The sequence below is a fragment of the Microtus ochrogaster genome, chromosome X (assembly GCF_000317375.1).
Source record: "Microtus ochrogaster isolate Prairie Vole_2 chromosome X, MicOch1.0, whole genome shotgun sequence".
Lineage (NCBI taxonomy): Eukaryota > Metazoa > Chordata > Mammalia > Rodentia > Cricetidae > Microtus > Microtus ochrogaster.
In genome coordinates, this window is record NC_022026.1 from 58,925,198 (window position 1) to 58,949,406 (window position 24,209).

At 37.1% G+C, this 24,209-nt stretch overlaps 1 protein-coding gene across 2 annotated transcripts in view; it reads right to left on the minus strand.

The window, feature by feature from the left end:
* Nucleotides 1–2,389: 2,389 nt before the first annotated feature.
* Nucleotides 2,390–24,209, minus strand: part of Rp2 (RP2, ARL3 GTPase activating protein) — a 30,332-nt gene continuing 8,512 nt past the window's right edge. Inside the window, exons 2-6 of one of the 2 annotated variants that reach the window (XM_005358929.2) lie at nucleotides 20,111–20,776; nucleotides 16,970–17,084; nucleotides 6,311–6,396; nucleotides 5,754–5,848; nucleotides 2,390–2,475 (exon numbers count right to left, since the gene is read on the minus strand). In XM_005358929.2, coding sequence (XP_005358986.1) covers nucleotides 5,765–5,848; nucleotides 6,311–6,396; nucleotides 16,970–17,084; nucleotides 20,111–20,776 — 951 coding nt within the window. In that variant the 3' untranslated portion in view covers nucleotides 2,390–2,475; nucleotides 5,754–5,764. Of the gene's footprint in view, nucleotides 2,476–5,488; nucleotides 5,849–6,310; nucleotides 6,397–16,969; nucleotides 17,085–20,110; nucleotides 20,777–24,209 lie in introns of those variants that run through there. The other variant, XM_013350656.2, reaches the window with a different exon arrangement.

The following is a 24,209-nucleotide window of genomic DNA, read 5'->3' on the forward strand; positions in this document are numbered from 1 at the left end:
AAAAAAAAAAAAAAAGAAATAAGCCAATAAATAGTGACGTAAATACTTCACTTATCAAAAAGCTTTTCACTACTAAGATTTATGGTGCTCTTCCAAATACCTGAGAAAAAACCAACGTTTAAGAAGGAAACTTTATTTCAGTCCGTGTTCTCAAAGGTTTCAGTACATGGTCAACAGATTCATTGCTTCCAGGCCTGTGGCGAGACATCTTGGCACGGAATTGGAAATATAGCAAAACTGTTTACCTAATAGTGCTTGGGAAGCACAAAGAGAGGGGGAAGTGTTGCTGCTCCAAATATCCCTTTGAAGGGCATACCACTAGACCCTGTTTCCTCCAAGTTCCACCATCTCCTGGCAGCACCATGGGCTGGTGACCAAACACATGGACTTTAAAAAATTATGTATAGCTGGGCGGTGGTGGTGCACACCTTTAATCCTAGCACTCAGCAGGCAGAGACTGGTGGATCTCTGAGAGTTCGAGGCCAGCCTGATCTACAAAGTGAGCTCTAGGACAGCCAGGGCTGCCACACAGAGAAACCCTGTCTCAGAAAACAAACAAACAAAATATTCTTTTGTAATTGTATTAATACAATATATTTAGACCATATTCACCTCCCAATTCCTCCCAGGTCTTCCACCATATTCCCCTTTCAACAGTTAGGGGTAGAGTCTGATAAGCCTTACCTTTATCTATGTTGGAGTGTTGACCGACTTGGCTGATCTTGTGCAATCACAGTGCTGGAGAGTTGATTGGCTTGATCTTGTGCAAATGCTGGGCAGGCAACTACAGTTGCTCAGTTTAGGAGTGTAAGGACTCTGTTATGTTCAGAAGACACTACTTCATAGTAGTCCTCCCTGACTTCTGGTTCTTATAATCTTTCTGCCCCCTTCTTCAATGTTCCCTAAGCCTTGGGGGAAAATATAATACAGATGTTCCAAATATGGACCTTCTAAAACTTTGATGATTGTGAGAGCCCTCACATGGCATGGCACATGTGTGGAGGTAACTGATTCTTTCCTTCCACCTTTATGTGGGTTCAAACATAGGTTGCCAGTCTTGTACAGCAAACCCCTTTATCTGCTGAGCCTAACACATGGACCTTTGAAAGATACTTCAGAGTGAGGTTATAATACATGACCATCATTCACACGACGGCTGGCTTTTCCAGTGTTGTACTTTAAACAAAACTGTTTTAAGGATCTTGTGCTGTTTTTGAAGTAGTACAGTATTTATGGACACAACACAGAAATCAGAAGATTGCAGGAAACCCAATACCATCTACATCATACCTCCTGCATCTATCTTTTAAACATTCATTCTCTGGGAATTTCATGTGACACATTTTGAACATATTTACCTTTTCACCCAACTCCTCCCATAACTCCCTTCACTATCTTCTCATGAGATTTGTTTTTCTTCCATCAAGTACAGTTTGTGTTGCTAGCTAGTTTGGAAGTGTGGCCTGTCAGAGCCTATGGTCAACCTACCAAGGGTCATGTCATTAAAGAATCCTGAATCTCTCTCTCTCAGCCGTCATTAAATGCCAGTAGCGTCTTAGCTAGTGGCGGGATTTTTGTGCCTCCTTTCCCCTTCTGTGCTGTGATTTTTTTTTTTTTTTTTGGATTTTTCGAGACAGGGTTTCTCCGTAGTTTTTGGTTCCTGTCCTGGAACTGGCTCTTGTAGACCAGGCTGGTCTCGAACTCACAGAGATCCGCCTGCCTCTGCCTCTCGAGTGCTGGGATTAAAGGCGTGTGCCACCACCGCCCAGCTGTGCTGTGATTTTTTTTATCTGACCAGAGCTTGCACAAGTCTTGTGCATGGGGTTACAATCACTCTAAGTTCATGTGTACAACTGCCTGTTTGTATCCAGAATATAGTTCCCTTGATGTGATCCACCACCTCTGGATCTTTCCGAGTCCTATTCCAAGAAGATCCCTGAGCTTTGTAGGGATTAGTGTGATGCAGATGTCCCAGTTAGGGCCGAGAACTCACCAGTCTATACTCTGCACAGGAGGTGCTTTTCAAAGATATGTTTTCTAGAGTGGGTTTTTAAAAAAGATTTATTTATTATATATACAGTGCTCTGCCTGCATATATGCCTGCATACCAGAAGAGGGCACCAGATCTCATTATAAATAGTTGTGGGTCACCATGTGGTTCCTGGGAATTGAACTCAGATCTTCTGGAAGAGCAGTCAATGCTCTTAACCTCTGATCCATCTCTCCAGTACTACAATGGGTTTTGAAGGCATCTTGATTCTAGAGCTTGGAGAACTAACAGTATGAAATGAGCTTCTCAAATTTTAATGTGCATCAAAATCACATTCCCTTTTATATAGAAAACTTAAATATATCTTTTATGAGGAAAACAAAGTTTAGACATGAAGAATTATCCAACATGAAGTAATTTTATTATTGTGTTGTCATTTCTGCTTGTTTCCAATGTTCCAAATGTTCTTACTGTGCTTGCAGAACCTTTATAAGTGGAAATAAACATCATGTTATCTCTTAAAACTAACTTGCACTTTCAGTATTTGTTTTATGAGCTAGGAAAGGAGTATAAAAACTGGTAAATTTGACAATTAAAAATATCATCTACTTTTATAAATCTGAACGAAAGTTTATCACAATTCTTTATTTTTTGAGAGGCTCTCACTATGTAGCCCAGGCCTGCCTGGGACTCAATGCATAACCTACGCTGGCCTTGAATTTCCAAGTGCTGGGATTATAACTCTATATGCTACACACAGCTAGCTATTTTTTTAATATGGAAGAGAAAGATGCCTAATCTTAGCAAATATTCAGTCATAATAAAATGTGACTTATTTTACCAAAGAAAACATTATGATAGAAATTCCTTATATTAAAATATGTTGCTTCCTTTTCATTTCTTCAGAGTACCTTGCATATATAAACATGTACATATATACATCAAACACATATACACTCACTCAGCATACTGTTCGTTTCTCATTATATGACACATAGATTAGACCACTTTATTTTGTTTTTAAAATTAAAAATTGTATAACAAAACACCCAAAATGAAAATAAAAACTGTATCAAATTTTGGTACATGTATAAAAAATATAGAAGTACTCTTCAAAAAGTTAGTGTTGAACTATTTTAATTTTAACATTTATTGCAAAGCACATTTTATAAACACTAGATAAATTTACATATAAAAGCTACACATATACAGACCCAAAAGAAAAATAGCAGTACCATTAATGCAAGTAAACTGATAAGATGTTTAAACAAATATGACAATAAAAATCATTTTCATTGCTATTTATTTTTCATAAATTTAAAAACTACTCAGAGATGAAATGTATTTAGTATATCATGAATACTATCAAAGTTTAGAATTACAGAAACAACACAGAACTACTTATTTTAAAAATCTTTCAAATATTCAATAGCCAACTGACAATTATTAATGTCAGTAAATAGTCAACATCAGTAAAAGTTCCTATCTAACTGAATAGAAAATTTTAGGCTTTGGTTAACAGGCTAAATTTGGTGGAAAAATCTTAATGTCTCCTTTACATTATATTCCTGAGTTTTTGCACAACGTTACAGATAAGATAAAAACTTAAGGTATAGCTTTGTATAACGCTGCATTTTAGTTCTGAAAAAACAAGTATTGAGATTATTTTAAATGTGAATAATAACATTTAATAACCAAGACAGAAAAGAATGCATTTACTTTAGCTTAGCTCAGGGAAATGTAATGCCTCTAACCACAATTTGTAAAGATCATTTGTAAAATATGACAGAAATTCTATTATACCTGCCAGAAGTTTTTATTTGTACCTCATGAGATCATATTGACTTTGTAGAACACAATGTTCTTTTTAAAATTAATTAATTAATTAATTAATTAATTTATTTATTTATTTATTATGTATACAATATTCTGCCTGTGTGTATGCCTTCAGGCCAGAAGAGGGAACCAGACCCCATTACAGATGGTTGTGAGCCACCATGTGGTTGCTGGGAATTGAACTCAGGACCTTTGGAAAAGCAGGCAATGATCTTAACCTCTGAGCCATCTCTCCAGCCCCCGAACACAATGCTTTTATAAAAGAAATGCTCAAATGATGACAGTCAGCACAAGGGTAGGCACAGTGTAGGTGTTCCATATTATTAATTTAGCATAACAAAGTATTATTTCTACACATTAACAGTTCAACAGGTAGTTATAAGTTGATTTAAAGCATTTTAAACATGAAAATACAGTTTTAGTAACAACCATAAGAGGAATTTTTACAAGTGGCCATTTTCAGTCTTAGTTTTATAAAAATAGAGTTTCAGATTCCTTTAAATAGGCCTAAGAAAGCTGCCCCTGTTTGCTGCTAAATGTGATAAGAGCAACCTATTAACACCTTCAGAACTGATTAGTTTAGATGACAACCCTTCATAGAGCAGTTTCCCTTGAAAACAATCTATGCATCTGAAGACTGGATCCACCAATGTGTATTTCTGAACAATTCCCATACCTCCTGGAAAATTACTATGATTAAATGGATTTGAGAAATAATGATTTCAGGTTACCAAATTTTTTATCATACTTGAACATTACTTTACATGAGTAAAAACATGCATGGAGATCTTGAATAACCTGCCTAGCTTATCATCAGACCTTACCCAAAAGTATTTCTTATCTAAAAGTCACAGGTTTTGCTCTAGGTCTCTTGCTAGTCACAAGAGCTATCAGACTGTGCTCACTTCTGTCAAATCTGCTGGTGATTGCTGTTCTATAGTTTTATATTGCATAGGCTTTTTCTTATTAGGAAACAGAAGAATCATCTGGCAGTTGTATTTTAAAAAGAGCAATACAACTTATGAAGAAGTTAGTTCTTAAAATGGCAATGTCAGCATCAGTAAGAAGTATTTGCAAAGCTGATTACCAAATATCTTAGTTTTTTCTTTTTTTTTAAAATAGGATCTCACAATCCCAGCACTTGGGAGGCAGAGGCAGGCGGATCTCTGTGAGTTCGAGACCAGCCTGGTCTACAGAGCTAGTTCCAGGACAGGCTCCAAAGCTACAGAGAAACCCTGTCTCGAAAAACCAAAAAAAAAAAAAAAAAAAAAATAGGATCTCACTATGTTGAACTCCCGAGCTCCAGAGCTTCTTCCACTTTAGCATCCCAAGTAGCCTGGGACTACAGATGGCACTACCACATTCAGCTTTCAAATTCCTATTTTTTTAAAAAATTTTCAATTTACAAAATAGTATGTCAACTCCATGTATAAAATCTCATTAGCCATATAATGCAAGAAGAAAATAATTATTTAACTGGATATGCATTTAAAAAGTACATAAGTTTATTTAATTATTACCTAGTAACAAATTCCTCTAAATAAAAAGAGAAAATAAGTAACAAAATACACTATCAAATGAATGCCATAGAGCACTAAGGAAAGTTTAAATTATCAAAGATTTGAAAGAATTTTTAATTAGTATTAAAATTGTTAACCGGTAGCAACTTCTGTTTTCTAATAAGAGTATTATATAAAAAGAAAACTGAAAGCTCATTGAAGGGGTTAAATAGTTTATAAGATGACTAAAATTACTTAATTTAAATGAACTATTTTAGATCTTCAAGTAAATGATATGGTATTCAAAGAATTATTTAAAAATAGCCTTTAACAATTTTAGAATTAGTAAAAATTACTAATGGCTTAAGACTAATATATATAAGTATTTTATCAAACTCTCTATATAAAGATTAGAAAGGGCTTAATACCACAGTCTGCTTCAAATCGCCATCTGTATCTCAGCAAAGTTATAGAAGCTGTCAACATCTCCAGATGCTGTCTCCTTCTTTTCTGATACAAACATCTATTTAAAATACAAACAAACACAAGATTAGTTCTGTGGCCCTTAAATACCAAAGGCCACATATTTATAGAACAAAGTCATAAGCTTAGGGTTTTCTTTTTAAGATTTATTTATTTATTGTGTACACAGTGTTTGGCCTCCTTGTATGCCTGCAGGCCAGAAGAGGGCACCAGATCTCATTACGGATGGCTGTGAGCCACCATGTGGTTGTTGGAATTGAACTCAGGACCTCGGGAAGATCAGCCAGTGCTCTTAACCTCTGAGCCATCTCTCCAGCCCAAGCTTAGGGTTTTATCTTTAAGAAGTTTTTAGATTTACTTTTTATATGTATGAATGTTTTGCTTGCATGTATGTATTTGTACCATTTACATGCTTGGTTTCTTCAGAGGTCAGAAGAGGATATTGGTTGTAAGGGAAAGGAGATAAAATGGAAAATTAGATTAAGATAAGTAAGATCTATACCTTTGTCCCGTTGAATATCTCGTTTACGATAAGGTGACATCCTTCTACAGCACCATCTCCATTAAATTCCAGGGCAATCACAGGACCTAAAATGAACCCCAAGAAGTTTTTTCTCACCACGAATATAAATATATTGTAAAGCTTATTCTTGAATTTCTTTGTTTTAGATTTTTGACATAGTTCACTATGACATAGTTCACTATGTAGCCCTGAAAGAAACTATGTAGACTAGTCTGCCCTTGAATTCTTCTCTATCCTTCTGCCTTTACAGGTATGTATTAAACCCAGCATTCATTTTTTGATTCTTCTCTGAGAAATTTCCAGTATCTTCATCAGGTGGGAAAGAAGAAGGATGGAGATAAAAAGGCACATCATTTTAACTTTTCCCTATCCCTATCATAAAACAAATAAGCACTGAGTCTCATCTTAGGATGCACAGCTCCTGCACTATTACACAACTGTATCACATTTTTAAAAATTATGTGTGTGTATGCCTTGTGGAGAACAGACGAGGTCATTGGACTCCCTGTAGCTGGAGTTATGGACAGTTGTTCCTGAACTTCCAGATTTGGGTCCTGGTATCTGAATTCCAGTCCTTTGCAAGAACAGGAAGCATTCTTTAACTGCTAAGCCATCTTTCCAACCCTTACTGTCACGCTTTCAACTGTTGAAAATTGTCTTGTTTCTTTGGTTTTTGTTTTTTTTTTAAACAGAACAAACAAACAAAATAAAAGAATCTCCACTAATTTAGCAGTACAAAGACTAGTGGGCAAAATACCAAACAAGATAAAAACAATCCAAGTCAACACACAAGTCTTACCAGGCAGCCTGCCCTCCTTCCAGCTCCCCTACTTAACCAGCCAAGTTCTAGTTCACCAACTATGGAAATAAATCAAAAGGGAATTGAGGCCAGGCACCAAAGCAATGACTCTTTGAAAGAATTTTCCTTGAGTGTGTTTTAAAGTTACATTCTAAAAGTAAATATCAAACTTTTATTTTTAATCCTCTGAATAGAAAGATTTGTGCCTCCTTTCCCACCCATTAATTTGAATGCTTTTAAGACCCTCTCTGACTTACATTTTGAGTTAAATATTCATGATTTAATCTTTGGCAAACCTGGAATTTAGCATAGATTTGTTGGCAAGCATGACCAAAGCCAATCAGACCAAGAAAATGTGTGCTTCAATTAATGTGTATTCAGCTATCACTATATTCCAAACAGATCAGCATTTTATTTCCTATGGTGATGGAGAAGTTTTGACCTCAAGCAGTTTACAAATGTGTCTCAAAAACAGATATAAACTGATTAAACAAACAAAACAATATAGAATAATGGAGTACTACATCTGAAAAACCAAGGTAAACAAAATATGAATGCTAAGTTTAATGTAGCTCTGAGACCTGGACAAAGCACAAGAATGAGATAGATCTCATTATATTTGGCACTGAAATAACTGGAGGGTTGAAATTTAATACAGAAACAAACAGGAAAGGCAAGTAATAAAGCAGTCAACTGTACCCTCACACAGACCTAGTGAACAAGCTAAACTAGGAGTTTACAGCACATAGTATCTATAGATTATGATAAGTACTGAGTCAAAGAAGAGGCAACTGCCCACATTTTCTTACTCTTGGCAAAAAGGCTCTGTGGAAAATGTGGCTGATAAGAAGAGGAAAGAGAGGGTCATGTAGTAGCATGGATGCAGGTGAAAATCGTCTCAATGTACCCTTTTATATAACTTGATATTGGAAAGCATGTCAGTATTTCAAAGCCAAAAGTAAATGTGGGGAAAAAAGCAGTTCTAAAAGTTAAAAGCAAACTAAAATAAATGAGTCTATCAAGTTAGTGATATGACCATACAAAGACTTATTCTAAGCAACCTTAGAAGGCAATGCCTTGTCTGTATACCTTCAGTGGTATGTGGCCTAAGTATAAAAATATAGAAGGTGATCGAAAGCCAGTAACCTAGGCCAAAGTAGGCCTGAGGCAACTAACGCCACCTTGGGCCAGAGCAGGATTGAGGCAACAAATTTCACAGGAGTGAGATGGAACCAGCTACCTAGGCTGTAGTGAACCTGAGGAAGCAAGCTCCATGGGAGCAGGAGCTGTGAGCCAATCCAGGTGGACCAGGATTGAACCAGGGTCTTGGTCCAGAGACAGTGAACTCCACTGGAACAGGTACAGGAGAGTAACTGCTGAATGAGTGAGCCAGAGTCAGAGACTACTGAGGGTCCAGATGTGAATTCGGGGCCTTCAAGGGAGTAGACCTAAGCCAGGACCCCTGTGGGTCTGGACTTGAGTGTAGGACCTCCCAGGAACCAGGCCTCGGGCAGGATCTCTGCCAGTCTGGGTGTGAATCTGGGAACTCCGAGAGGGGAAAGGCAGGAACCAGAGATCTTTGTGGGGCCAGGTGTGAGTCTGGGACCTCAGAGGGAGTAGGCCTGAGCCAGGTCCTCTGTAGGTCCTGGCATTGGTCTGGGACATCGAAGGGAATAGGCAGGAACCTGGAACCTCTGTGGGTCCTAGAGTGAGTCTAGGACCTCTGAGGGAGTAAGCCTCTGCGGTTCTGGGGGCTCCTGAGCCTGGGAGCTCCAAGGCAGTAGATCAGAGCTAGAGACCTTTGCAGGACCAACTCCATGCCAAGGACCTTTGCAGGAGTGGATCCAGACCAGGGTTTACAGAAATAGGTCAAAGCCAGTAACCTAGGCCAAAGTAGGCCTGAGGCAACAAACTCCACCTTGGGCCAAGCAGGATTGAGGCAACAAATTCCACAGGAGTGAGACTGAACCTCTCTTAAGATTGGAGGGTGTGTGGGGGAGGGGGTAAGGGGGAGGGTGTGTGAAGGGAGTGGTAGGGAAGTGGGAGGAGGGGAGGGAGTGGAAATTTGGATTGATATTATTTTTTAAAGTAATAAAAATAATAAAAAATTAACAAAATACAGAATGAAATATTAACCAAATTAAAAAACAGTAACATTAATTCATTAATTTCAGATAAAATTGATTTTAAAACAGGGAAGATAATCAGAGCTAGATGGCATTATTATATAAACAAGGGTTTTCCAAAGAAAAATCTATCAATTCTAATGCATATGCAATTAATAGACCTTCAAAGTACACAAGGTGAAGCCTCAATAATTAGAAAAGAGAAATACACAAATCCTCAGTGACACCTGTAGAGCTCAACATTTCTCTCATTAATATATCAAATAAAGGAGAGAGATGACTTGTACATTATCAATTAAGTTGGCATAATAGATATTTATATAGCATTTTACCAAACAACAGATTTTACATTATTATCACATGAGCATGAAATATAAACAAAACAGACTGAAGCCTGTGTCATAAAACAAGTTTAACTAACTGTAGAAAACAGCAAGTTTGTCTTTTTTAGGGTATATACACTTGAGTATAAGTGACCATGGAAGTCACCAGAGGATGCACTGAGAGCTTGAGTTATAGGCATTTCTGAGCCACCCAACATGGGGTACTGGGAATTGAACTCTGGTTCTCTGGAAGAGTAGCAAGTGATCCTAATGACATCTCTCTAATCTCCAATTTTTTGTTTTTCTTTTCTTTTTTTTTTGAGACAGTATTCTAATAGGTAACCCAAGTTGATCTTGATCTAACATATAGCCTATGTTGGCCTGAAACTCATGATCGTGTTTCAGGAATGTGCCACTATACTGGCTTTAAAAATATTTTTCACTAAATTAAATATTAAGTTACTTTCTCTATAAAGGACCGGATAGAAAGTATTTTAGCCCTTGTGGACTATACATTGCCTGCCATGAAACAAATCTTTGGTTATGGTTAAAAAAAAAAGAAAACCCAGCAGAATAGACAGAAGAATGAATATGACCATAATCCCATAAAACTTCACTTTGTTTTATTGGTTTTAGGAGACAGGGTTTCTCTGTGTAGCTTTGGAGCCTGTCCTGGAATTAGCTCTTGTATACCAGGCTGGCCCCAAACTCACATAGATCCACTTTCTTCTGCCTCCCGATTAAAGACATGTGCCACTACCACCCAGTCAAAAACTTCGTTTTCTAATGCAGGCTGTGGGCTGTATTTTTCCAAATCTTGAATTGAATAAATATGAAAATACAATGTGTTGAAAGTTGCATGATACAGCTAAAGTCATACGTATAGGGAAAAAAATCAGTATTAAATATATATGCATTCGTTTCCCGGTCAGGGAACCAAAAAAGAATAAAATAAATATATATGCAGTAGATCCTTATTTGCATACTTGTTAAAATTCTCCTGTAACTACCTCTACACTTAGGTGTGTACTACCCATCAATACTTGACTCTACTTTTGTAGCTATTCTCAGACATGCTTGTTGTTCATGTTCCCAGCTAAGTGAAGTTAGCATTCTTGTTTTATTCCTCTTATATACGCAAATATCCTTTTCACCATCTGAATGGTGCCTTATTTTTCATATTCCTGAGACCCCTATTGATTGTGGTGTTGACACAGCCCCCAAACTTGGTGTCCACTGTACCTAACTGAGGAAGGCTATTCTGTGCTTCATGAAAACATGTGTGTACATATGCTTCACGCAGGCATGCTGTTAGCTGTAGTTCTTAGATCAATGTCAAAAATCATACTTAAATCTGTAACTTATGCTCAAACTTTAAGAAACTAGAGAATGAACAAATCATACCTAATGTTAGTGAAAATAAGGAAATAATAAATATGAGAACAGAAACCTAATGGAATAGAAAAGAAAATTGAAATGCAAAGCACTTCTTTGAAACTCTCAGTAAAATTAGAAACATCATGTGAAAAGGTACTGAATGTCACTAATCAAGAAAATGCAAATCAAACTCATGATGAGATATCGACTTCACATACATGTTAGGCTATTATCACAAAGGAAATTTTAATTTTTTTGAAGAAGTATTATCATAATGACTATATATAGCAATTTAAATTCCCACTAGCGATGCACAAGGGTTCTTGTTCTTCTTGCTTCACATCCTCAGCAATGATAATACTTCTTCAAAAAAATTAAAAATAGAGCTGCCATATAATCCAGCAACCCCACTTCTGGGTATATATTCAAAAGAAATCAAATCACTACCCAGAAAGAATTCCTACGTTATTGAGGCATTATTCACCCTAACCAAGAAATGGAATCAAATTTAGGGGTCTTGTTGACAACTGGGTGGACAAAAAAAGTATGGTATGGACTACTTTTGGTGGCATATGTCTTTAATCCTAGAACGTGGAAGGCAGAGACAGGCAGATCTCTGTGCGTTCTGGGTCATCCAGGGTTATGTAGTAAAGCCTTATCTCAAAAAATCTCACTCTCCTCTCTCTCTGTATCTCTGTCTCTCTCTTTCTGTCTCTGTCTGTCTGTCTGTCTGTCTCTCTCTCTCTCTCTCACACACACACACACTCACATCTATTCTGTCAAAAAAAGATCTTGCCATTTGCAACAACATGGGTGAGCCACAGGGCAGCATGATTAGTAAAATAAAGATAGATACTGTATAATTTCACTTATATGTGGAATCTTGAAAATTTGAATCCACACAAATAAGATAACATGGTGGATCCCAGGGCCGAGAGGCTGGAGAAAGTGCAGGATGCTGGTTACATCATATAAATTTGTGTAGTTATGTGATTAGTATGTTGAGGCTGCATATATAGACTGAGTTATCTCTACAACACAACCCCCCAACACACATTTAAGATAAGTAAGTTCTTAAGATTTAATATATAGTATGATGGCTATAGTTAGTAATACCATCTTGTATACTGGAAAATTGCTGAGACTTTAAATGCTTTTATCACAAAACAACAATTATGGGCCATTGAGATGACTCAGTGGGTAAAGTTTGCTGCACAACACGGAAACCTGAGTTCAACCCTCAGAATCCAGTAAAAGCAGAAACAGAGAAGTAACTTAACAGAGTTGTCCCTAACCTCCATAGTTGTGCTACAGAATATGCATCCACAAACATACATATAATAATAATAGATTTTAAACAAAAAATTTGAAGACTTAACTGTTTGTTGTAATCATTTATAATATATGGATAGGTCAGGTCACTAGATTATATACTTTAAAATGTAGTATCTGGCAATTATATATAAATAAATCTGAAAAAATTTAAAAAGTTACCAAACAAAATATAAATTTCTAGACTGATGGAAAAATGAGAATAAAAGCTCTGTGGAACCCACATGGTAGAAGAAGAGACTCCTCTGACTTCTACATTTGCCCTGGAACACAAATGTATCCCCACCCTGCCACGATGGAAGGGAAACACAGCAGATACCATTTCAACTTCACCTCTTCTACAAAACCTATAACCCTTTCTAACCTGAGAAAAGAGCAGATGATCCCCAACACAACAACATTCTTCAGACTAACTGGAGGTGATGAAAAACAAAAGTAGGTTGACAACTGTCACAGAGTTGGTGAGATCCAGGAACCACAGCAACTAAAGTCAACGTGGGATCTAGAAATGAATTTTGGACCTGAAACTTGCTGGCAAACATCTGGTGAAATGAGAACAGACTGTACAAGGAAACATTTTACCAATGTCAATTTCTTGCTTTTGACAAATGTGCCTTGGCTACGTTAACATTTGGAGAAGCAGGAAGAAGATATACAGAAGCTCTTGGTACTGTCTTCGCAAAGTTTCTGTAAATTTAAATTATTCTAGAGATTTATTAAAAATAAAAAGCATGAAAATTCAGACTAAACTACCAAACCTGGCATGGCCTACAAAGCACCATTTTGTCCACTACTGCTCATAGCTCATCTACTGTTTTTGTTGGAGAAGATGAGCCTTTCAAACAAAGAAAAACAAGTCTAATTAGTGCCCAAGACCATCTGAGAAACTACCAAAATGTTGATTCCAAGGACATATAATAAAGACTTCTGAGAGAGTAGTTCGAAATTTATATTTTTAAAAACATCCTACATAGTTTTGAGGATTAGTATGGTTTGGAAGTTCTAGGATAGAAAAGAATAGATTCTCTTATTAATGGTCAAATAGTAATATTTATTAACTAAAGAAGATAATTGTGATTAAAGACTATTTAGATTCAGCTATGAATCACAATAAAGGTAAATTTCCAAGAGTAAGCCTGTTATTTAAAAAAAATGGTTTTCAACTGACAACTATTTCAAAGGACATCAGGCAATGTCTAAAAACATTTTTGTTGTTGTTGCCACAACTGAAGAAATGTGTATCAAGAGGGTAGGAGCCAGAAATGATGTTCAACATTCTATAATGCACACAGCAGCCCTACTCAGGACAATTACCTGCCTGAGAATGACTATTGGTCACCTTATTCCATCCACCCTGTTAGAATATTAGCATCAAGTCGGCTTGCTATTCCACATGACCTAATAAACTCACTATTGGGCAGACTAAATTATTTTATCCATTTTAGGTGGTTTTGAGAATAAGACATATAATTTTTAAAAGTTTTTATTTTACTTTTATTTTATGTGTTATGGGAGCTTTGCCTGCATATATGTGTATGGACCATGTGCATGCAGTGCCTTTGGAGGCCAGAAGAGGGCATTGGATCCATAGGAACTGGAATTATAGCCAGTTGTCAGCCACCACTGAGACTAGAGAACCTGCGTGCTCTGGAGGAGCAGCCAGTGAGTGCTCTTAACTGCTGAGACATTGCTCAACTCCTCCAATGTTCAATTAAAACACACACACACACACACACACACACTAGAAATACTGAAAGAGCAGCATAAATATCCATCTTACCTTTAACTATAGTCACCAAGAGTCAAAATTTAGCCACATAGGTTTTTTTTTAAACAATTATTTGTTTGTATATTTACTTATTTTTATAGATGTAGAGGTGTAGACACTCATGCCATGGACACACTTATGGAAGTCAGAGGACAACTCGTGGGTGAGTTCTCTCCTTCTTCCACGTGGGACTGAACTCAAGGTCATCAAGTTTGGTGGCAAGTGCTTTTACTCACTGAGTCATTTTGCTGGCCCCTACATATTATACATTAGGGCACACACATGCTTTATTCTTGTTTTGCTGACACCATGAAACTCAGCATGCATTTCCTACCTAATCACAATACTATTTCCATACCTAAGGAAATTAAACAACTCCTATCACCTTCAAACTCCTAACTTAAAAACTATATCAATCCCATATCAAATCAGGGTTCTCTCTTTGCATTAATTGTTATATCCCTTTAGATTATTTTAATCTAAAAGAGTTCCCTCACCTGAAGAAAGGTAGCTAGTTATAGAACGTCTTGTATTTTGGGCTTGGTTCATTGTTTCTTTGTGGTGTCATGTAACTTTCTTTCCTATCTTGGTTCAGTTATCAATAGATTGAAAGATTCCCTTTCTCCAGATTTAGAAAAGAAAGGAACAAAGACAGAAGAGGTTGGAGGCAGAAAGAAGGTAAGAGACGCAGCCTGTAATCATAAAATTCACCTGCTTTCTTTTTCTTTTCTTTTTTTAAAAATATTTATTTATTTATTATGTATACAATATTCTGTGTATATGCCTGCAGGCCAGAAGAGGACATCAAACCTCATTACAGATGGTTGTGAGCCACCATATGGTTGCTGGGAATTGAACTCATGACCTTTGGAAGAGCAGGCAATGCTCTTAACCACTGAGCCATTTCTCCAGCCCCTCTTTTTTGTTTCTTTTTTTGAGACAGGGTTTTTCTATGTAGCCCTAGCTATCATAGAACTCGCTCTGTGGACCAGATTGACCTCAAACTCACTGAGATTGGCTTGCCTCTGCCTTCCAGTCCTAGGATTAAAGGAGTGTGCCACCATCGCCCCTTCCCTCTTTTTTTGAAATGGTCCTGAACTCCTTATGTAGCTGAGAATGTCCTTGAACTCCTAAACTCCTCTTGCCTCTACCTCCCAAGTACAGGGATTACAGGTGTGGAGTACTTTGCTCAGGCCTCTACTTTTCCAAAGGTGCATAACAGTTATTAAATTACCTGCACTATTTTTTTTTTGAGACAGGGTTTCTTTGTACTCGCTCTGTAGACCAGCCTGGCCTTGAACTCACAGAGATTCACCTACCTCTCCCTCCCGAGTGCTGTGATTAAAGGCAAGAATCACTGCTGCCCGGCTCCCCTGTATTATTCTTTGTGAGGTTTATTTGGTGCTAGAAATGGAACCCAGGTCCTCATGCTATTCAAGCACTCTTACTACTCTAACCCCAACCCCCATATTCAATGGTCAAACTGCCCCCAATTTTTCTAATGCAAACTCCTTCAAGCTGATTCTTTTGACCTGACATGAGTGCTTCAGTCTTTAAGTACTTCCTGTAGACATGTTTTTTCAATTAATTAATTATTTTATTATACTTATTTTTATTTTATGTGAATTGGTGTATTACCAAGGGATGTCAGGTGCCCTGGAACTGGAATATTAGACAGCTGTAAGCTACCATGTGGATTCTGGAAATCAAACCTGGGTCCTCTGGAAGAACAGTCAGTGTTCTTAACCAGTGAGCCATCTCTCTAGCCCCAGAATCTCTTGTTTTTTTAAGACTTGATTGTATGACATTATTTCCTGAAATTCTGGTAACATCTGCTCATTGGTTTTAGTTCTGCTTTTTCCAGAAACAAAACATTTTACTACTTCCATGTGAAATGTTGTATTATTGAAAGACAGGTACTGTTTAGGTTGAAGCAATTCTATAAGACTTCTTTACTAATATTATACAAATATATAAACCCCTGATTCAGATTGCTGAATTCAATACTAACTCTTACACTTTGGGATATCCATTAGACTTATTGCTTAATTCCATTCCTAGAAGTTGATGAGAGTTTCAAGGTTCATTTCCAAGATTTTATTTGAATGTTCCTATGTCAAAATATATTCTGAGGTAGACTCAAGCACTGGATTGAATAAGCCATTGCCACTACCACAATAACTAAGAAAAAGATATGAAATATTATGCTAACACTTAACAGCCCAATTACATAGAGCATTATTGCTTAAAATTATCGTAATAGTCCTTCCATGCTTTTTTCATACAGTTTTAGAGTTCATTATATTTTATTTATACATAAAGAACACACATACAGATGTGCCATGTCTGTAGAGTATACCCAATTAGCATTCCATATTGCTATTCATACTGGCTTGGAGCCTATAGCAAACAATGTCCCTACTCCCAACAGAAAGATAGTACTTTGGCCTCCAAAGTCAATATGCCTTTAAGAAAATATAGGCAAGCAGCATTTTTTCAGCGGGGCAGGCAGATTCTAGCTCCTCTCTTTCGCACATTTCTTCACTATCTGAAACTTATTGCTGGTATTCACTTGATAGGGAAAATTATAATTTTCACAAAAAGTTAATTATATGAAAACAAAATTAGTGACTATAATTCTTCTTTTTCAGTAGAGCCAACGCATATCCTTATTATGTGCTTTGTAACAGTACAAAGGTAAAATAGTAATAAAATGACAACTAAAATAATACAGAAATGTGACCATTTAAGTACTAAGAGAAAGAACAGGAGAAAAGTGAGTTCTACAGTGCTTCTTGGGTTTTGGGGAAAACCGAACAAAAGAGAAAGAGAAGGCAACATGAAAGAAGAGAAATGTTAAGAGAGTCAAAAAAGAAAATAACCAAAAAAGTACCCCAGTCACCCAGAAAATACCTTTGTTTAGAAGAAGAACAAAGTCAGATGCCTTTTCTCGGAAAACCCTTTGAGCATCTTCAGCTTTCATTGACACTTCCTTTGTCTGCACTAGGAGAAACCCTTTACCAACCATCTGTGGAGAATAAAACTTCATTCAGATTGGAAAATGAACTTTTGGGATGAAAACAAGGTTTTGTTATTTGAACATTTTTCCATATATAATGCAACCCAGCATTCTGATTTTTGTTTTAGCTCTGAGTAATTCAGACTCCACTGTCACTACTTTACAACTACTAACCAGAAGCTTAATTTGATGATACAGAAAATGTTCAATGAAAAATACCATAGTTCACTACAATTAATATAATTTGTTAAATATAATAAAGATGTTAAAATAAAACAGAAAAATACCATGTAACGTTAATTTTAAAAGCCATCACATCGAGCCGGGCGGTGGTGGCGCACGCCTGTAATCCCAGCACTCAGGAGGCAGAGGCAGGCGGATCTCTGTGAGTTTGAGGCCAGCCTGGTCTACCAAGGGAGTTCCAGGACAGGCTCCAAAGCTACAGATGTGAAACCCTGTCTCGAAAAACCAAAAAAAAAAAAAAAGCCATCACATCAATTTGTATAGTATATTGCAAGAATGATTGACCACACATATGGGACCATTTGAAGTTTTCTGAATATTATACATATATACATACAAAATACATTTAACCTCTCATGAGATGGGTACCACCACCATCTTCCTTGTAGGGATGAGACAATTAAGATGGTTAAGAACTTGCCCAAGGTCTATAAATTAACAGAGCTTTGATTTTAATTCAAGTTAATGAGATGGTGGATTAAAGAATTATTTTTTAGGATGGGTGATCGTGGCTTGTAGATGGAGGCTGTTTGTTCATTTTCCGGCCACCCAGACCCAAAATAATCACACAGAAACTATGTTAATTGCAATACTGTTTGGTCAATAACTTGTGTGTGTTTCTAGCTAGCTCTTACATCTTAAAGTAATCCATTTCTATTGTTCTGTGTATTACCACGAGGTTGTGGTCTACTTCCCTATATAAGAAAACAATTTGTTTGTGAAAACAATATAAAATGTGATTTTATGATGTTCCTCAGCAAATCAGAGTTGGTAACTGCATCTCCCAGTCTAAGCTGTCCTAACATAGCTGTGCTATGAAAATACTTAACTTTTATTTTTTTCAGAACTAGTTTCTTTGCTAACTCAAGTATAATTTAAATAATATATAACCTCTCAACATAACATTTAGGCCTTTCCCTTTTCTTAGCATCAGCTTTCTTTCAGCACTGGGACAGCACAACAGCTTTATGTTTAAGGGTTAATATAAAGGAAGAGTATCAGCCTGCATGTATGAATCACAGCTCTGATGTTTACCAGCTACCTGAGTGACTTTTGCCAAGTTATTTACCCTGTCTGTAGGTCACAGAGTTGTTTTGAACACTGAGTTAATTCATGTAACTCTCTTTACAAGTACCTGTCTGGTAAAAGTATGTAAGAGTAAGTTACTATTATTATTAGTGTAGGATTGTTATTTTGCATTCCAGAAGGACATTTAAAGAACATCACTCTTCTAAGTCATATTCTTGCAAAGGCCATTTCACACATCAGATACCAAAAGTCAAAAGGTTCAGAGCATTGATGACTCACAAATAGACTGTGTTGATGGCTTTTTTTCTTTAAACATGTTAAAATATCCTAATTATCTAACAAAATGGAGTTTAACTTGAATGATTAATCTTTGAAAATTATATGTAGTAAAAACTCACAGACAAAAGAAACCTCTCCCTCAATGGTGACGGGACAAGAGAAAATAAGGAGCCCAATGTGGATGACACTGTCAAAACAGGGTCTAAAAGTTGTATTCTTAAACATCATTTCCAACCTCTAAACCAATTAAAACTCCAAAAAAATTTCCTCATTAGAAAAATCATTAGCAGCCGGGCGATGGTGGCACACACCTTTAATCCCAGCACTCGGGAGGCAGAGGCAGGAGGATCTCTGTGACTTCAAGACCAGCCTGGTCTACAGAGCGAGTTCCAGGACAGGCTCCAAAGCCACAGAGAAACCCTGTCTCGAAAACCCAAAAAAAAAAAAAAAATCATTAGCAAAGACTATGCTTCAATACGCAGTACTGTTGTGAGCGTGTGTGGAAACTGTTTATGATAAAGAATGGAAAATCTTTGAGGCAAAGAAATGTATCTGTATGCCTTAATTTCCAGTATCACCTAGGTTCTATTATTTCTTAGTTGCAACTAATTACAAGGTATTTAAGCAAAGATGTGGAAAACAAACTTGTATCATATAATGAATGAAATATGATAACAGCATAACCTGCATATAATTGATGCTAACAAACGCTTACTAAATTAAATTAGATTTAAAGGTTGCATTGAAAAAGGATTTTGGCCGGGCGATGGTGGTGCACGCCTTTAATCCCAGCACTCAGGAGGCAGAGGCAGGCGGATCTCTGTGAGTTTGAGACCAGCCTGGTCTACAGAGCTAGTTCCGGGATAGGCTCCAAAGCCACAGAGAAACCCTGTCTCGAAAAACCAAAAAAAAAAAAAAAAAAAAGAGAGAGCGAGAGAGAAAGGATTTTGTAGACCAAGAGATCTGCTTCTAAGGTAAACTTTGTGGATCCAAGGAATTCGAGGACTATAACTTGAGGGTTGCTAGTATTTCTAATAATTAATTTGTAAATAATTGATGCAGGATTTCACTCTGTATGCTGTGAATACCACTGGTGAATAAAGAAATTGCCTTGGCCTGTTGATAGGGCGGAACTTAAGTAGTCAGGGAAAACTAAACAGAATGCTGGGAGAAGGAAGGTGGAGTAGAGAGAAGCCATGTAGCTGCCAGAGACAGACACTGGAACTTTACCCAGTAAGCCACAGCCATGTGGTGACATACAGATTAATAGAAATGGGTTAAATTAATATGTAAGAGTTAGCCAATAAGAAGCTAGAGCTAATAGGTCAAACAGTGATTTAAATAATATAGTTTCTGTGTGGTTATTTTGGGGCTATGTGGCCAGGAACAAATAAGCGGCCTCCCTCCTACTACAAATAATAACAATAAATAAAACCTAGCAAGTCCTATCTATGTCTATTTCTCTTCTCTCTCTCTCTCCTTACCTCATCAATTAATTTTCTGGCATTTGCAGTTGTATAATCATCAGCAAATAATACCACTAGGCATGACTCATCGCTGTCCTTCTGTCTCTGACCCCGGGATATGGGAACAATGCTTCTATTGGCTTCTGTAGAAATTCGTACAGCTTTGAATTCTTCAGTAGTTGGAATAGGAACATAGTCTTGAACCACAGCATTTTCTGGAAGAAGGCTCCAGTTGAGTTCTCCTGACACAGGTGTAAAATCATGAACATGACTCCATATATTATTGAAGATACTGAGCCCTGCATCTTTAAACTGGGCTGCTAATTCAGGGTAGTACCACTGAAAACATCCAAACTTGATATTTGTGGAAGATTCAATAATGGGTTGAGTGGCACAGCACAGAAAGACTTCCAACTTTCTACAGTCCCTCACACGAAATTGTTGGCAAGCTAATGTACACTTGCAATCTCTACAATTTCGGAAAAATACACTGCCTTTCACTGGTCCCAAGAAAAGTATGCAGTTGGTGCAGTCATCAATGGTAATGGTAGCTGAGTGATCAAAAATATAGATGTTACAGTTTTCACAGTCTTGAATGACAAATTGTTGTCCTGCCACTTTTCCAGGTAAGCGACCTACTATTTCATCCTTCAGTCCACTGAACATATAATCTTTTGGATTAACCTGCAGGGACAAAGCACAAGACTTTGAGTATTGTTAAGATATTCACCAAAAACATGTAAGTGCCTATGGGATACCAGACACAGTTGTTAATACTAAAGCTTAAGTTTCCAATTTCATTGACTTTGCAATAAATTAAAAACCAGTAAATAAAAGGAATGAGGAAGGAAAGGGGGGGAGGAAACCAAAGTTCAAGGACACAATCAGCAAGTGCTTGGATCTTGTTCCAACCATTTCAGTTGTAAAATTTTTTAGGCAACTGGGGATATTCACACATATACACAAAGCCTTTAACCTCAAGGACTTCTCTTTTTTTCATTTCCTAAGTGTGATAACAATACTGCTGTTACAGAGAGGTGAACTTGGCAATTTTAATTAATATAAAGTTTATAACCTTGGTTAATATATATCTACCTCCCAAGAAATGGATCTGCTCTTTCTGCTATCAAATTTCATGCCTGGGCATGCAAAGCTAAAAGAAAGCCTGTGTGACTATGGTTTGGGTCTGCCTGTGAGTTAACCCAGGTGACATATCATCATTGCTACTATCAACAGCCTTTCAGCTTATTTGGAATCTGTGTGACCACAAAATTAGTATGGAGTGCAATGGTAAAGAATATATTTTTAAAAACAATTATTCTAACAGAGTAGCTATGTAAGTCAGACATGAGAGTAGACACCTGCAATCCCAGCATTTGGGAAGCTGAGGCAGGAAGATTACTAGGAATTCAAGTGCAGCCAGGGCTACAGAGCAAGAGTCTGCTGCAAAAACATTGCTAAGAAAGTAAAGCTTATATCCTCTGCATCTATCCTAATCAGAACATACTATTTCAACTGGAATGTAGCTCAGTATTAAAATGTGTGTTTAGAATGTAAAAGGCCTCCCAACCAAAAAAAAAAAAAAAGCCCAGAACCAGATGACTTCAGCACAGAATTCTACCAGAATTTCAAAGAAAAACTCCTCAATACTTCTCAAATTGTTCCACACAATAGAAACAAAAGGAACATTACCAAATTCTTTTTACGAGGCTACAGTTACACTGATACCCAAACCACACAAAGATGTGATTAAGAAAGAGAATTACAGACCAGTCTCCTTCATGAACATTGTGCAAAAATACTCATAACACACTGGCAAACTGAATCCAAGACACATCAGAAAAATCATCCACTATGATCATGTAGGCATCATCCCAGAGATGCAAGGATGGTTCAACATACAAAAATCCATCAACGTAATCCACCACATAAACTGAAAGAAAAAAAAAACCACATGGTCATCTCATTAGATGTTGAAAGGCCTTTGACAAAAATCCAACACCCTTCATGATAAAGGTCTTGTAGAGATCAGGGATACAAGGAACGTATATAAACATAATAAAAAGCAAATACAGCAAGCCGACAGCCAACATCAAGTTAAATGGAGAGAAACTCAAAGTGACTTCTCTGAAATTAGGAACAAGACCAGGCTGTTCACTCTTTTATTCATTATATCTATTCAATATTCAATATGGTACTCACGGTTGCAATAAGGCAACAAAAGGAGATCAAGGGATACAAATTGGAAAAGAGGAAGTCAAACTTTCACTATTTGCAGATGATATGATAGTATACATAAGTGACCCCAAAAATTCTATGAGGGAACTCCTAGGGCTGATAAACACCTTCAGTAATGTGGCAGGTTACAAAATCAACTCAAAAGAATCAGTAGCCCTCCTATATACAATTGATAAAGGGGCTGAGAAAGAAATCATAGAAATATCACACTTTATAATAGCCACAAATAACATAAAATATCTTGGGGTAACACTAACCAAAGAAGTGAAAGACTTGTACAAAGAACTTTAAGTCTTTGAAGAAAGAAACTGAAGAAAATATCAGAAAATGGAAAGATCTCCCGTGCTCTTGGATAGGTAGGATCAACATCATAAAAATGGCAATCTTACCAAAAGCAATCTATAGATTCAATGCAATCCCCATCAAAATCCCAGCACAATTCTTTTTTTTTGGTTTATTTGTTTATTAAGTATACAACTTCTGACTCCATGCATTCCGGAAGAAGGCACCAGATCTCATTATAGATGGCTGTGAGCCACCATGTGGTTGCTGGGAATTGAACTCAAGACCTCTGGAAGAGCAGCCAGTGCTCTTAACCGCTGAGCCATCTCTCCAACCCCTAGCACAATTTTTCACAGACCTCAAAAGAACAATACTCAACTTCATATGGAAAAACAAAAACAAAAAAAAAGAGGAATTGCCCAAACAATCCTGTACAAAAAAGGAACATCTGGAGGCATCATCATCCCTGACTCCAAGCTCTATTATAGAGCTAAACTTGGTATTGGCATAAAAATAGACAGGTGGACCAACAGAATCAAATCGAAGACCCTGATATTAATCCGCACACCTATGAACAACTGATTGTTGACAAAGAAGCCAAAATTGTACAATGGGAAAAGAAAGCATCTTCAACAAATGGTGCTGGCATAACTGGATGTCAACCTGTAGAAGAATGCAAATAGATCTATATCTATCCCCATGAACAAAACTCAAGTCCAAATGGATAAAAGACCTCAATATAAATCCAGCCACATTGACACAGGAGACCACTTCCTAAATATAACACCAGCAGCACAGACACTGAGAGAAACAATAAATAAATGGGACCTCCTGAAACCGAGAAGCTTCTGTAAGGCAAAGGATAGGCTGGAGAGATGGCTCAGTGGTTAAGAGCACTGACTGCTCTTCCAGAGGATCTGAGTTCAATTCAAGCAACCACATGGTGGCTCACAACCATCTGTAATGAGATCTGGCGTCCTCCACTGGTGTGCGGGCATACAGGGAGGCAGAATGTTGTATACATAATAAATAAATAAATCTTTTAAAAATTTATTAAAAAAAGGCAAAGGACACCGTCAATAAGACAAAACGGCAAGTCTACTGAATGGGAAAAGATCTTTACCAACCCCACATCAGACAGAGGATTGATCTCTAAAATATATAAAGAACTCAATAAACTTGACATCAAAATACCAAAATAATCCAATTATAAAATGGGGTATGGATCTAAACAGTGGATTTTCAACAGAAGAATCTCAAATGGTCAAAAGACACTTAAGGAAATGTTCAACATCCTAAGTCATCATAGAAATGCAAATCAAAACAACTCTGAGATAGCATCATTTACCAGTCAGAATGGCTAAGATCAAAACCACCAATGATAGCTTATGCTGGAGAGGATGTGGAGTAAGGGGAACACGCCTCCATTGCTGGTGGGAGTGCAAACTTGTACAGCCACTTTGGAAATTAGTATGGCGGTTTCTCAGAAAATTGGGAATCAACCTACCTCAGGATCCAGCAATACCACTCTTGGACATATACCCCAAAGATATCATACTACAAGGACATTTGCTCAACTGTGTTCATAGCAGCATTA